At 35.0% G+C, this 13,847-nt stretch overlaps 1 protein-coding gene across 2 annotated transcripts; it reads right to left on the bottom strand.

The window, feature by feature from the left end:
• Positions 1-166: 166 nt before the first annotated feature.
• LOC132641135 (uncharacterized) lies at positions 167-5,775 on the bottom strand. Of its 2 annotated transcripts, none has more exons than XM_060358026.1 (4): positions 5,212-5,772; positions 3,392-3,544; positions 3,101-3,306; positions 167-513 (listed from the first exon to the last, which is right to left on the bottom strand). In XM_060358026.1, the coding sequence occupies exons 1-4, from the start codon at positions 5,698-5,700 to the stop codon at positions 309-311; spliced, it is 1,053 nt and encodes a 350-aa protein (XP_060214009.1). In that variant the 5' UTR covers positions 5,701-5,772; the 3' UTR covers positions 167-308. The 2 variants fall into 2 exon arrangements, with proteins under 2 accessions (XP_060214009.1, XP_060214010.1); XM_060358027.1 differs by lacking the exon at positions 167-513 and adding an exon at positions 957-1,358 and having other exon boundaries at positions 5,212-5,775.
• Positions 5,776-13,847: the final 8,072 nt, after the last annotated feature.

A 13,847-nucleotide genomic window follows, 5' to 3' on the forward strand; every position in this document is an offset into this window, starting at 1 on the left:
ATTTCCATTCCCCTTTTCCGTATCCCCCAGTGTACGGGGAAAAATTAAAAGAAAAGGGAAAAGGAATGGATTTTATCATTACTCTAAATAGTACTGGTTCGCTAGGATTTAATAGAAAGAAAAACCATGAAAATGCAAACAGAAAACAAATGCAAAGTACAGGGCATAGTAGAATTGATATTTGCTAATCATATTAAAGCATGGTAGTAATATACAACAGGCATTAGAACGGTAATACACATCAGCCTATACCAATAATAAAGAATAGTAAGCTAAACAACAAACATCTTTACAGGTATGTATATGCTTCATTTTTGCAAAAATAGTGCAGCTCCAACCAAAGCTATCCATACTGTTAAAATTGCCCAGAATGATTGGCTTTTCTCGAAACCAACTGGCCGCTTCCAGACCAGAAAGTCCCCCACCCAGTCCCTGTTTGGAAGCTGATTCGTTGTAGACTGACTTTGTCTTTCATTACTGTCCTTGTTTTTATCGGTCCATGATCCAGCATAACTACATCAAAAAAGGAAGAAGAGAAGGAAGGGAATTTAGCACAGATGTTTGGAATCACTCAGCCATAGGAAGCAAGAGTCCTTGTAGCCACATGATTCTTTAAAGAATTGCTTTGTAAGAATATTATCGTGAATAAAGAGTTCTCCGTAAAGTTGCGAAAACGAGCAAACAGCCTAATATTTTGTAAAGAAGAAGAAGAAAACAATGTGATTCACCTATTCATCATTTGTATATGTTAAATCAAAATGCTGAGAACTCCATACTAATGTGTTATAACTGTTGATGCATATTACACCAGATCGTGGCCTCGGGTACTACACACATGTTGTCATTCAGTTACTGCTAATCTACTTGAATGGGTAAATGAGTCAAAATGAGTTTAATTCAATCAATTTCTAACTTCAGAAGGTTTGTCTCTAATGCAAATAATTGGATTACCCAAGAAGTAACAAGCTTCAGCCCTTTATAAAGGTCTTATATTTCATACCCCTTAAAATTGGCACATTACAAGTTAAAAAGAAAACAAAGTACAAAAGAGAGAAGGTACTCCCATCCATGAAGCCAAATACTTCAAAATGACAAAAGAAAAAAGAAATAACTGAGAAAAGAAACGAAGAGAAAACAAGCCCTCAACAATTTATTCATCGAGAGCGTCAACACAAGAAAGAATCCTCTGTTGATTATCTGAAGACACATTCCTAAACAGTGGACCTCCGCTATCCACTTCTGTTTAGAAATTTGCATTTGATGGCAAAAGAGGGAAGAGAGAGGGAGCATAGTGGAATCGTATGCAGTTCCATCTTTTGTAATCCTTGCATCTTGTTGATGTCTTTTAATGAAACTACCTACTTCATCAAAAAAGATAATTTCAATAATCGTTCAACTACCCTGCTACTTCTATGCTTTAACCTATACATGTCTTGGAGGCATATACTACACTAGTTTCCAATAATTCACGGATGCGAAAATTAGCACACAAAGGAATGCAAACAGCTTTAATTTTTTTTCTTCGCCGCATATCTGCTACCTACTTGAGAAAAAGCCCAAAATCATCCACTAAATTCAGACATCCACTCGAAACAGTCCTTATTGTTTAAGGTGGAGCACTAATAGTCATTCATCTTTTTATAACTGATGCAATTTTAGTCTACCTAACTGACTGTCGTCTATAACAAACGGATACTTCATGTGCCTTCACCTTCTCCAAAATACAAAGTAAGAGATTGCTTTGTTCCTGCAATAGTCTATCATTCTCTGTTTGAAGGCATAACTAAGAATTGCTATCAATCAAATCTACTCCGAATCAAATAAAGATTAAGGGCATTAAAAAAGAATTGGTGGACAAACAGTTATTTGTATTTCCACTAAGCCGTAACATCTCTTGTGGTGAAGAATCACACAGCCTCAGTTATTATTATTGTGCTTTCGTATAGCTCCAAAGTCCAAATGCAGGAACTCGATTTCCAGCTCTTGCTTAACGGGCTTGACACGGATTATTTATGCATATCAAGTCTATTTCTCAACACTAATACAGGATTTGGGTCAAAGCTATTAATTCTACCAAACAAGTAATATGCATCGTGGATTCGATCCTGCCTCTTTTTGTTGTTTGCTTCTTATTAACGCGTGAGTTACTCTTGATGTATCTAACAAGATAGCTACTAGGACATGACAGAAACAATGGAATCTGTATGATGGATATCTGATCCAAAGTTAGAATGCAGTTAAACCTCAGGCAAGAATTGAGTTGCTACATATTGTTTCTTATACCCTTCAACAAAGTGTTCTGTGTACTTATAGCAAAATAGTTACGCTTATAGCCTATAGGAGTATCTTTCCTTTCTCTAGAATCAAACTCCCGCACATGAAAACTTCCTCCGAGCGCCAACTGATTTTGTGGAGCGAGTCTGAAAACCGATCACCTTTCACTAGATGGTACGTAGTCAAAATTGTTTAATTAGGGGAGAACTGAGAAGAACATGATTTTTTTGGGGTAAGTAGAAAGTAGAAAGTAAAAGGAACGTGAAGTAGTTCAGTAGTATTTTGTTTCTGACATGAAGTATCTGTTAGTTAGAGACGGAAGCAGTTACCTAAGACTAAAAGTGCACCAATTATAAAAAAATGAAGGACTATTTGTGCTCCACCTTAAATAATACTGACTATTTTGAGTGGATATCCAAATTTAGAGGATGATTTTGGGCCTTTCCTCACCTACCTCCCACCAGCATAGGTACCAGTAACTCTGCCCAATTACCTCTGCCAGTGCGCATTAAGGTTTTGGCAGATGAGAAGAAATCACCTAGTGTTTTTTGTCTCTGCCGAAACTTGAACCCTGATTTTGAAGGTTTACCCCTAAGTCACACCCTTAGGTGCCAATACAAAGGACTTTCATTAAATTATCGTTACAACTATAATGAGCTAGTAATATCGTGCTCAAGTCACTATCCTATTAAAAAAACGAACTAACCACTAAAGAACAATATTGATTGCCCCAGGCACTTGCATATCATGCCCGCCGCATAGAAGCAAGTAATTGGTACTGTTTTATTTAACATACCCAATATAATATTAGACGAATGGAACTTACCTATCATAGCTAGAACCAATTAGTGGTATGGTAACCATTTCTTCTTGAGATATCTTCAGCTTAGGTGCTTGCAATATATAGCGAAGCTCTGCAGCTTGACGTCGGATGCTGATACTGGGATGTTTCCTTTCTAGTTGCTTATACAAATCAATGCAGTCTGCGTGGCGGTTATTTGCTTCATAAGCCATAGCAAGCCATATTTGTATCTGAAAGTTCAATTTGCAAATGCAATTAGTAACAAAAAACAGCACATCTTGTGTGTGGTTACTCAGGAAGTAGCTCACCACTAACCTCTCCACCAAACAAGGTTGGTCTAGGAATGATAGTGAGAGCACCTTCAAGGAACTCTATAGCACGTCCATACATGCCCTTCCCATAAGCCTTCTGGCCCAAATCAAACATTAATTGAGCAGTTTTCCTGCGTTCTGCTTGCTCCTTTGCCACCTAAATTTCAGACCAGAATTTAAAAAATGATGATTTTGAGATTAAAGGATCTGAAATCTCTCATCAAAACGAAATCCTTATAACACAGTAAGTATAATACGGAGCATGCAAGTGAAATATATGCAATAATAGTTGTTAGGATTAGTTTTCAGCAAATTTCTACTCTGTGAAAACAGCTCTTCGACGGTTTCTTGCTTGCAAATACATATTACTCAAATTAGAATACCATTTGCAACTACTGGAAAATTTCGTAGGTTTTAACTGTTGATGCACTAAAAAATCTGGTGCTACAGAGTACTCTGAAATAGTTCTCCCATTTCTGCAATTTCATATACAATTTTGCAGTTGCATGTTACCCACTATAGTTTGCTCACTGGCTACCACGCTTCAAAGTTAACTTACTAACTACTTAATAGTCACTAAATCCAAAATCCACCCCGACTACAGTTTCAAAAGTGATGCTATTAATAGCAGTTAGTTAAACCTAGACGAAAGATGAATAAATTATTAATAGTACACTGGAAAAGGCCACATTGATCCTTTCTTAGGTAGCAGCAGCAGCAGCTATTTATCTCCAAGTGCTAATACTTAAAACAGGTGATATACTATGAAGAAAAAAAGAATCTCATGGGTACATAAATATAAACTTTCAGGTTCCTTTGGTTCATCTAACGGTGTTGAGACCATAGCATGTTACATGAAAGCACCGCTTTCTCTATAGTGTTGTCACACAGCTGTCTACCTAGAAGAGCAACTCGCTATGTAGTGTTGTCACACAAGATATCACAATTTATGAGAAAGGTATTACTATTTGGGGAGTCAAACAATTTTTCCTTTGACTATAATTTTCTCAAACTTCCTAGAAATATTTCAAATCATTAGTTATGTTGACTTTGTAGTATTCAAGTATGTTAATTTTATTTTAAAATATTTTAAAAATCCATACCAGAAATAGTCAAAGTTAAAGTGTTTTGACCCTCGTGCTCAAACACCTTCACATCAATTGGAACATAGTAAGTACATGAATAACAAGGCATGGATTGTTATAACATCCATAATAATACAGGGAATGATATACTATAAACCAAAGTTTAAGGCTATGATAACTTCTTTTTCTCCAGCAAACTAGATGAGCTCTAAGGATCGTGTGGTTGTTGGTTAGGAAGTGAGTTATTCATGTATCAGAACCAACATAACCAGTACCACATTTGGTAGCATTTTAGTTGTTGTGCATAAAATCCAGCACACCAAGTACGGTATTTGGTTATTAGTTTACAATACCGCATAACTAATACATGTATAGCTTATGAAGGAATGTATGTATAACTTATGAGAGAATCTATGTCCTCCCTCTGTTTCAATTTGTTTGTCTTACTTCCTTTTTAATCCGTTTAAAAAAAATTGTCTCTTTTCTTTTTTTTAGCAACTCTTTAATTCTAACTTTGCACGAAATATGTTTAAGACCTCAAGATTAAAGAGCATTTTGGTACCTTCCACGTAACTTTAATTTAAAACCTTCTATACTTACTTAAACTTCGTACCAATTCAAAATCATTGAAAACGGAGGGAGTACATGAATAACTAAACTCAAATCCCCACATAACTGTAACCAGCAATCAAACGACCCCTAAAGATTTAACTACAACAATAAAGGAAGAAGGCCTCACCTTTTCGAGCTCTCTTCTTACTCTTTCGCGCTTCTCCTCTTCAGTCTCTTCACTACTTTCACCTTCTTCATCATCATACTCCTCATCAACACTATTCTGCAATTCCTCAGCTTTCTTCTCCAAGTCCTTCATCTCCTCTATATCTTTCACTCTCTTCCTCATTTCTTTCTCCCAATCAAACTCTTCTCCTCCACCACTTTCTCCTCCTTCATTTCCATTCTCATCATCACTTGTATTCTCATAATCAACCTCACCTACTTTCCCATTCACTTTTCCTCTAAACCCCACTTTGGGATTTAGTACTCTTTCTCTTTCACTATCGAATCCACTAGAAGAAGCATGCATGCTTTGATTGCATGGGGGGTCTTTCTTGACAAAGAAGTTCAAAAGAACATCACGTGTTTTACGGTCTGGTAACACGACAGCACGTGGAGTGGTCACGTGAGTTCCGTCGAGTAATAGTGTTATGTTTCCGACCACTACTGCCATGCCCGATGATGGACTGTTCAAATGAGTGAAGGAGGAAAAATGGAGTTAGAATATTCAAACTGCGGAGTGGGGAAGCTAGATATTTTAGGATGTCAGTGATGAAATCTCGAAAAAGACCTTTCATTTGTTTTAAATATTGAGGAATTGTGAGGGTAATAATGGGTGAAAGAAAATGGAGACGTGGCCCGTCATTAACAAGAGCCGTGTGGCATTGAGTGCAATTGGATCTAAGAATTTTCTGGTTTCACGGGTGATCCAGTCGTTCTACACCGTCGACGTGGCAGAGGAGAACACTATCGACGGCAGAGAATGAAACACGATGACCCCTCAAAGATTGCAACTTCTAAAAAGCAACTCGTTCCCTTGGGCTCGTATTGTTTGTTTAGTTTATATTCGTTGAATTTCAATTTTCAAAGATGGTGATATTTTGGAGCTTTAATGTGAAATTTGAAGATTCGTGACATATATTACTCCCTCCGGATAAAAAAAAGAATTCACTTAGCAAATAAGAAATAATTAATCTTATTTTTTCATATTTGCCCCTATTAAATGTTACCTGATCAAATCTCAATGTCTATTTAATTAGGGGTATTTTAGTCAAATTACTTATTTTTATCTAGGCGTTAGTATTTTCTTAAGGGGTGTGTAAATGGTTAAGTGAATTTTTTTTTAATCCGGAGGGAGTACTAATTATTTAATTGCATAAGTTAATTTCAATTTTAAAATTTTTATATACTAATACAACAACAACAATAATATATCATGTATAATTCATAAGTGGAATTTGAGAAAGGCATAGATCTTGCCTCTACTTTCGAGATAGTGACACTGTTTCCAAAAGACTTTTGGCTCAATCGAACGGTATCCAATGCAGGTTGTAAGAAAATAGACAATAAAATAGTATGATTTAAAAGCAACAATAGACATTAATACACATCGAAGAAATAAATGACTAGGGAGGATGCTAGCCTCCCTCCCCCCCCCCACCCCAACTCCATAACCTTCTATCCTAATACTTTTGACTTTCCTATCAGCTTATATAAGGTCTTGTTCTCAACGGAAGTAATTTTATACATTAATGATATAAAAAATTAACATCACTTGTCATGTCATACAACTCAGTTTATTAAACAACCGTAATGTTTATAGTTTATCTTAGCTTTTCAATAACACGTTGTTTTTAACCTTTATATCTAATTGTGTTAAATTATTATTTTTCTACTTTCTACCTTTTATTTAAGATAGTCTTTTACATCTAATTAATAACTATTACAACAACTCATTACTTAACCCATTCCACCCCCACAACTTATCTCCGATATTTTTAAATTAGATGGGAAAGGCCCGTGCACGGGCTCAACTCTTAGGCACCAATATTACGTGTGGTTAGTGTCGGTAGGTAAAGCTTACTGTCGAAGATACAAATTAATATATTTGTACTATATAGAAACGTCAGTTTGTATATATCGTCGTCCGTTCCATTTTCGTCGTCTATTCCATTTTTAAAAAAAAAGTGTGGCCCCACCAACCAATATTTAAACTTTTATGAAAAAAAGGTAAAGAAAAATAAAACAATATATGCAACATAAGATTAATTTGAAACATTTGTGTGCGTGTATAAATAGCAAAGAGAGAGAAAAAATGAATATGTTGTCAGTGAAAGGCAATGAATAGAGGGAATACGTGGTCACTTGTGGGCCTTGTGATTAATGAATGAGTGATGAAATATGACATAAGCAGAAGGGCAATTTTGTCAAGACATACAAAAGTCAATACAATAGCTACAGTAACATTCTGTTTTGGCCAATTATGTTGTTCCATTTTAACTGAAATTACCAAATTACCCCTTGGACAAAGAACTAAAATAAATAAAATAACAAACTTAATCCACATTTATTCTAAATAGTATAATGTTAAAAAAAAGAGTGCAGACTTTGTATTCGTAGCAAACACTAATATAATAAATTTTTTTAGATACGGAGCACAAACTACAATGTTATATTAATCGTGTTTTGAACATAGTATATGTATATATATTATATGCATAAAAATAATACAAACTAATAATGTCCAAAAAAAAAAAAAAGGGACACCCCATAAAGGGTGGACCCCATACTAAACAACATCAAGCAATATATATAAAAAAAAAAAAGTGGAACTCACCATCTCTAAACTCACGGTAAAAAAAAGTGGGCCCCATATTAACAAAATCAAGCAATATCAAAAAAAAAAAGTGAACCCCATATTAAAAAAAAATAATGTAAAAAAAAAAGTGCAGACTTTGTATTCGTAGTAAACACTAATATAATAAAGTTTTAGATACGGAGTACAAACTACAATGTTATATTAATCGTGTTTTGAACATAGTATATATATATATATATATATATATATATATATATATATATATATATATATGCATAAAAATAGTGCAAATTAATAATGTCAAAAAAAAAAAAAAAACTGCACCCCATATTAAAAAAATCAAAAAATATTCATGTAATTTCCAAAAGGGTGGGCCCCATATTAAACAACACCAAGCAATATAAAAATAAATAAAAAATAATAAAAAAAAAACTATATAAAGCATGGGTTTAGACCCATGCTTCGTCGTCCGTTGTCCCTTAAAAAAAGGGGTGGGCCCCATACTAAATAACACTGAACAATAAAAAAAAAGGAAGAAAAAAAAGTGGAACTCACCATCTCCAAACTCATGGGAAAAAAAAGTGGACCCCATATTATCAAAATCAAGCAATATAAAAAAAAAAAAAAAACTGAACCCCATATTAAAAAAAATATAATGTTAAAAAAAAGTGTTGATTTTGTATTCGTAGCAAACACTAATATAATAAAGTTTTAGATACGGAGCACAAACTATAATGTTATATTAATCGTGTTTTGAATATAGTATATGTATATATATTATATGCATAAAAATAGTACAAACTAATAATGTAAAAAAAAAAACAAAAGTGGACCCCATAAAGGGTGGACCTCATACTAAACAACATCAAGCAATATTAAAAAAAAAAAAAAAAAGTGGAACCCACCATATCTAAACTCACGGTAAAAAAAGTGGACCCCATAAAGGGTGGACCTCGTACTAAACAACATCAAACAATATTAAAAAAAAAGTAGAACCCACCATCTCCAAACTCACGGTAAAAAAAAGTGGACCCCATATTAACAAAATCAAGCAATATCAAAAAAAAAAAAGGTGAACCCCATATTAAAAAAAAATAATAATGTAAAAAAATAAAAGTGCAGACTTTGTATTCGTAGTAAACACTAATATAATAAAGTTTTAGATATAGAGTACAAACTACAATGTTATATTAATCGTGTTTTGAACATAGTATATATATATATATATATATATATATATATATATATATATATATATATGCATAAAAATAGTGCAAATTAATAATGTAAAAAAAAAAGTGCACTCTATATTAAAAAATCAAACAATATTCATATAATTTCCAAAATGTCTCATTAATTCAATAATGATGGATTCATTGCCACGTGCGTATCAATCCATTAGTGGGAGCAAATGAAATTGCTTTTCTTCAAAAGATTAAGTAGTCAAACCATACAATTTTCTTTCTTTTTTTTATATTAGCCTGAGATCTAATCTAGATATTAAACTGTTGTATTTGTTATTCCGTCATGTCATTTATTTGTTATGTTTACTAAAATAAATATACTTAAAATATTTATATTTTAAAATAAGATAGAATTTAATTAATTTTCGTGTTTTGAACATAATATATATATATATATATATATATATATATATATATATATATATATATATATATATATATATATATATATAATCACTATTCAAAGACAACTACATACACATAGATGCACTATAATCTAAAGTGTTGGGCTCATGCGCAGCACGGGCATAGGCCGTCTAGTATATATATAGGTCTAAGTTTTGGAAGTGGTCTTTACAATTTGCATTACAGTAGCGCCTGATTGCTGTTAATGTAGCAATTGATGGTCAGTGCATAATCCAATATATATCGACTCGTTAGGTAGCAAAGTAGTGATAGTTAATTTGGGGGAAAACTGAAAATGGTAGCAACAACCTTCACACTTCTGCAGTGGACATTATGAGGAAGTCATGATTTGACCGTATATCATAACAAAAGATAAGTACATTGTTTAGCATTAGTAACATCTTCAAATACACCCTTCATTTATCATTTCATATGAGCAGGAGCTACAATCCCCTAATCTTAATAGTCAACCTTTGCTATTCCAAAAACTACATAGCAGAGAGATTTTTTGAAGTACCTTCAAAAAAAGGTAAAATACCAATCATCAACTCAGGAAGTTGAAATTGAGAGGAATGCATAAATAGAGATAACAGTGAGATAGCTTGAAAGATACATCTCTTTCACCTATGCGAAATTTCAACAAATAGACCTTCATATAGTTTAATTTTAGATTTCTAGACAACTTCTAATGGAAACAGAAGTTATTTTAGTAGCATATGATCAAATTTGATGAAATAGCTGGCAAAGAAGTAAAACATGCATGTAGCAGTTGACTTATATTGCTAGATTTATAGTTCAAAAGAAAAAAAAATTGTCTAAACTTGCTGGTGTTCTACACAAACTTGCTGGAGTTTTCCAGTAATTAGAGGCTCATATCTACAAAGTGTTCGAGGCAAAAGAGAGGTGACCATGCCATGGCTGCAAAATCACCATCGTGATTTGCCAAGCCAAGATACGGTTAGCCTATAATTAATCCGAATAAATCATCATCATCACTGTCTCTATTTGTTATCATGGATTAAAAAGGTGAAAATCTACCTACGTGCGCAGAGAAACAGAGACAACAATAGCATAATATGGATGTAGTTGTTGAGGAATATAGCATAGTGGTAAAAATATAATTTTGTATGTTCAATGATTCAGTAATGTAACTACCCGTTTAGTCGTTATAGTCTTTTCGGTATTTTCTCTCGTTCCTGAATATTGATTAGCTCACTTTTGACCCGAGGGGACCGTTGACATGCTTCCCGAGGCGTCTAGACCGGATTCCGGCATCTTTTGGGAAATATAGGCTTAAAGTGGAAAATAGTTGACCCAAAGTTGACTTTTGGGCAAACAAACCTTTTTCGGAATTCCGACGATTCCGAGAGGTCCGAATGGTCATTTAGAACTTGTGTGTGTATTTGGTTCGGTTCCCAATGCACTTGAATGCATTTCGGGACTTGGGTTGGGAAATTGGAATTAAGGCATCAGGGGTTGACTCAGTCAACAAGACCCTCGTTGGAAATTCCGAGGCCACAGGCGCGTTCGTAGCACGTTTTTATGTGTGTATATGTGTATGGTATGTGAGCAGATGGCCTCGGGAACTGGTCAAAAAATCAGATCGAATTGCGGAATTTGGGAAGCTTTTTGGTGTCTGGTGCCCTCTTTGGCGGCACCAGCACTGTAGCAGCGGTACTGCTGGGGCGGTAACCCTGCCGCTGAAGCGGTCCAAGCGTTTTAGCCTTGACCACTAAAGCGGGTGACGAGCAGTTGGTAACATTAATAAAGTGCTAAAAAGCCTTAGGCCTTTATTATGTCCTATTTCGATATTTGAGCTTGAAGGAACTGTTCTTAAGGATATTTTGAGGAGAGTCTTGGAGGTAAATCTTGCTTATTTCTTCACTCTTCCTTTAACCATAATCATATTAGATTCTCTTTTTCCCTTAATAAACCCATGGTGATGGGAGTTGAAAGAGGTTTGTGGAAGAACATTATTCCTAGGCTTAATAATGATAAATTGGTGATGTTTATGTTAGATATTGACTAATCTAAGTTTATTAATCACATATCTTTCACTTTTAGCGTTGAATTTCGAAATCAAAGACTTAGGATTTATACCCAATTTGGGGGTTTTGCTTGAAATTAGAAATTAGGTTAACTCTTGAGTTAAATCAACAATTAGTGGTTGGGTTATGATTATCTAACACTTAATTTTTTTTTTCGAATTTCCCCGTTTTACCCTTGTGGGCCCGTTTCCCTAATTTCTAGGGTTAGAATTGACCTAATTGAAATAGCAGCAATATTAGTATCATTTTTCATGATTTCTAATCTAGAATTCGATTATGCTTAGACTACTTTGGTTCTGAGGTTCAGTGGAAGGGCAAGGCGAAAGAGTGAGTTATTGGTGTTACGGTTCGGCCATCCAGGTAGGTTATGGCTTATCCTTGGTGAGACTTTGTATAGCGAAGCGCATATTTAGATTATATTGTCGGAGATAGCATGTGAACCTTCGGGTGTGAAGTTGATTTGGATATTGCCTTAGGTTGGGCCCTGTTGTGTGTTGGGACTAGCCACCCCGTTGTGTTGTGCTTGACTGTTCTATTGTATTGGCTTAAAGCCATGAGTTGTTGGTAGATATTAGATCCTGTTATTCATCTTGATTTGGATATATTGTTGGCATACCCACTATTGGTATTGTGATATTGATATATTGTTGGCATACCCACCATTGGTATTGTGCTATTGATATATTGTTGGCATACCCATCATTGGTATTGTGATATTGATATATTGTTGGCATACCCACTGTTGGTATTGTGATATGATACATTGTTGGCGTACCCCATTGTTGGTACTTGTGATATTGAACTTGACTATTGATGTTGATATACGCATTGCACGTATTTTCACTCATTCATGATGCATGACCCATACCCGGTGATGATCCGGTATGGTTGATTGTGTGAAACTGATATTTGACAAACTTTTTACTTGAGTGATTGTGAGAAGGCCGATGTCCGAGGTTCAATTCCAGAATCGTTGATTGTGCGAAACTGATATTTGACAGACTCTTTTACTTGAGTGATTGTGAGATAGCCGATGGCCGATGATCTATTCCGGCATCGTTGTTGCATGGTCTATTCCGATGATATTTCCGGAATCGTTATTAGTGCGTGGATTCCGCCGGTCCCCCAGGGTGGTGCCGGTGAGAACCCCCGTGCGAAAAGATCCGGAGTCCCGTCTGTTTGTTGGGCAAAGATCCGGGACGGGTGGCACTTAGACTTCGCTAGTCACTCTGGGTTGAGCTACGAGACGTCGATATTTCCGTCTGGAGTATAGGTGTACACCTCATTTGCATGGCATTGCATTCATACCATTATTGCATTGCATTGCACTATGATTTGATTGAGATGTTTGGTGATCGGATTGTGATGTTGGATCGGATCGGATATATTCAGACTTGACGTATTGGGATTAGATGCTTCACATAGGCAATGGCGGATACTCGGTTGTGATTATATTGTCTTATGCTTAGTTGGTTTATATTGCTTATCTGCTTTATTATCTGAATTGTGTTAGCTATGCTTAGTCGCTATTTTTTGTACTGACCTGCACTTGTTGAATTATTTTATGAATGCAGAGTATCAGGTCGGATCCACTTGCGTGACCCGTGGCTGATCGACGCTGCAGCTTTCTCTCGAGTTTCCAGGGTGAGCATGGCGTTCGCTGACCTTGAAGACTTTCTTATCATATGTCTTATTTATTCTAGAGACATAGATATTTTATGTATTAGTATTCCAGATTGTATTATTTCCCTTTAGATGCTCTCGTATTATTCAGACTAGACCCTGAGGGTGTTTATTGTCTTCCGCATTTTCTACTACTTATATATACATATATCGTGAGACTTACGTATATATTCTATTTGGCTACTTAATTTTCATCCTTTTATGTATTGGTTCATTGTTGGGTGAGGGTTCGCTTACCGAGGTGGGAAGGTAAGTGTCCGCACGGCCTAGGCTAAATGGGTTGTAACAAGTAAGTTCCAGGAAATTAACATGAATCCAAGGGTTGTTGGTTAATGAAGTTTTTAAAATTTTGAAAAACCATTGTCTAAATCAGGTGGTGTTTTACACAACTTGCAATAAACTAAACTTGCTGGTGTCTAAACCATTGTTTAAATTAGTTGGTGTATTAAACTAAGGGATGAAATAAACAGGACATTACTGCCAATGCAAGTAGTTTAATAGACTATTTGTGATTCTACAATGTAAAGAGTGGATGATTAAATGCACAAATATTGAACTATCAGTTTTTTTTTCCATGAGTTGTTGTACATGGGTTCTTGCTTGGTAATAAAAACTTTGACCA

The sequence above is a fragment of the Lycium barbarum genome, chromosome 5 (assembly GCF_019175385.1).
Source record: "Lycium barbarum isolate Lr01 chromosome 5, ASM1917538v2, whole genome shotgun sequence".
NCBI lineage: Eukaryota > Viridiplantae > Streptophyta > Magnoliopsida > Solanales > Solanaceae > Lycium > Lycium barbarum.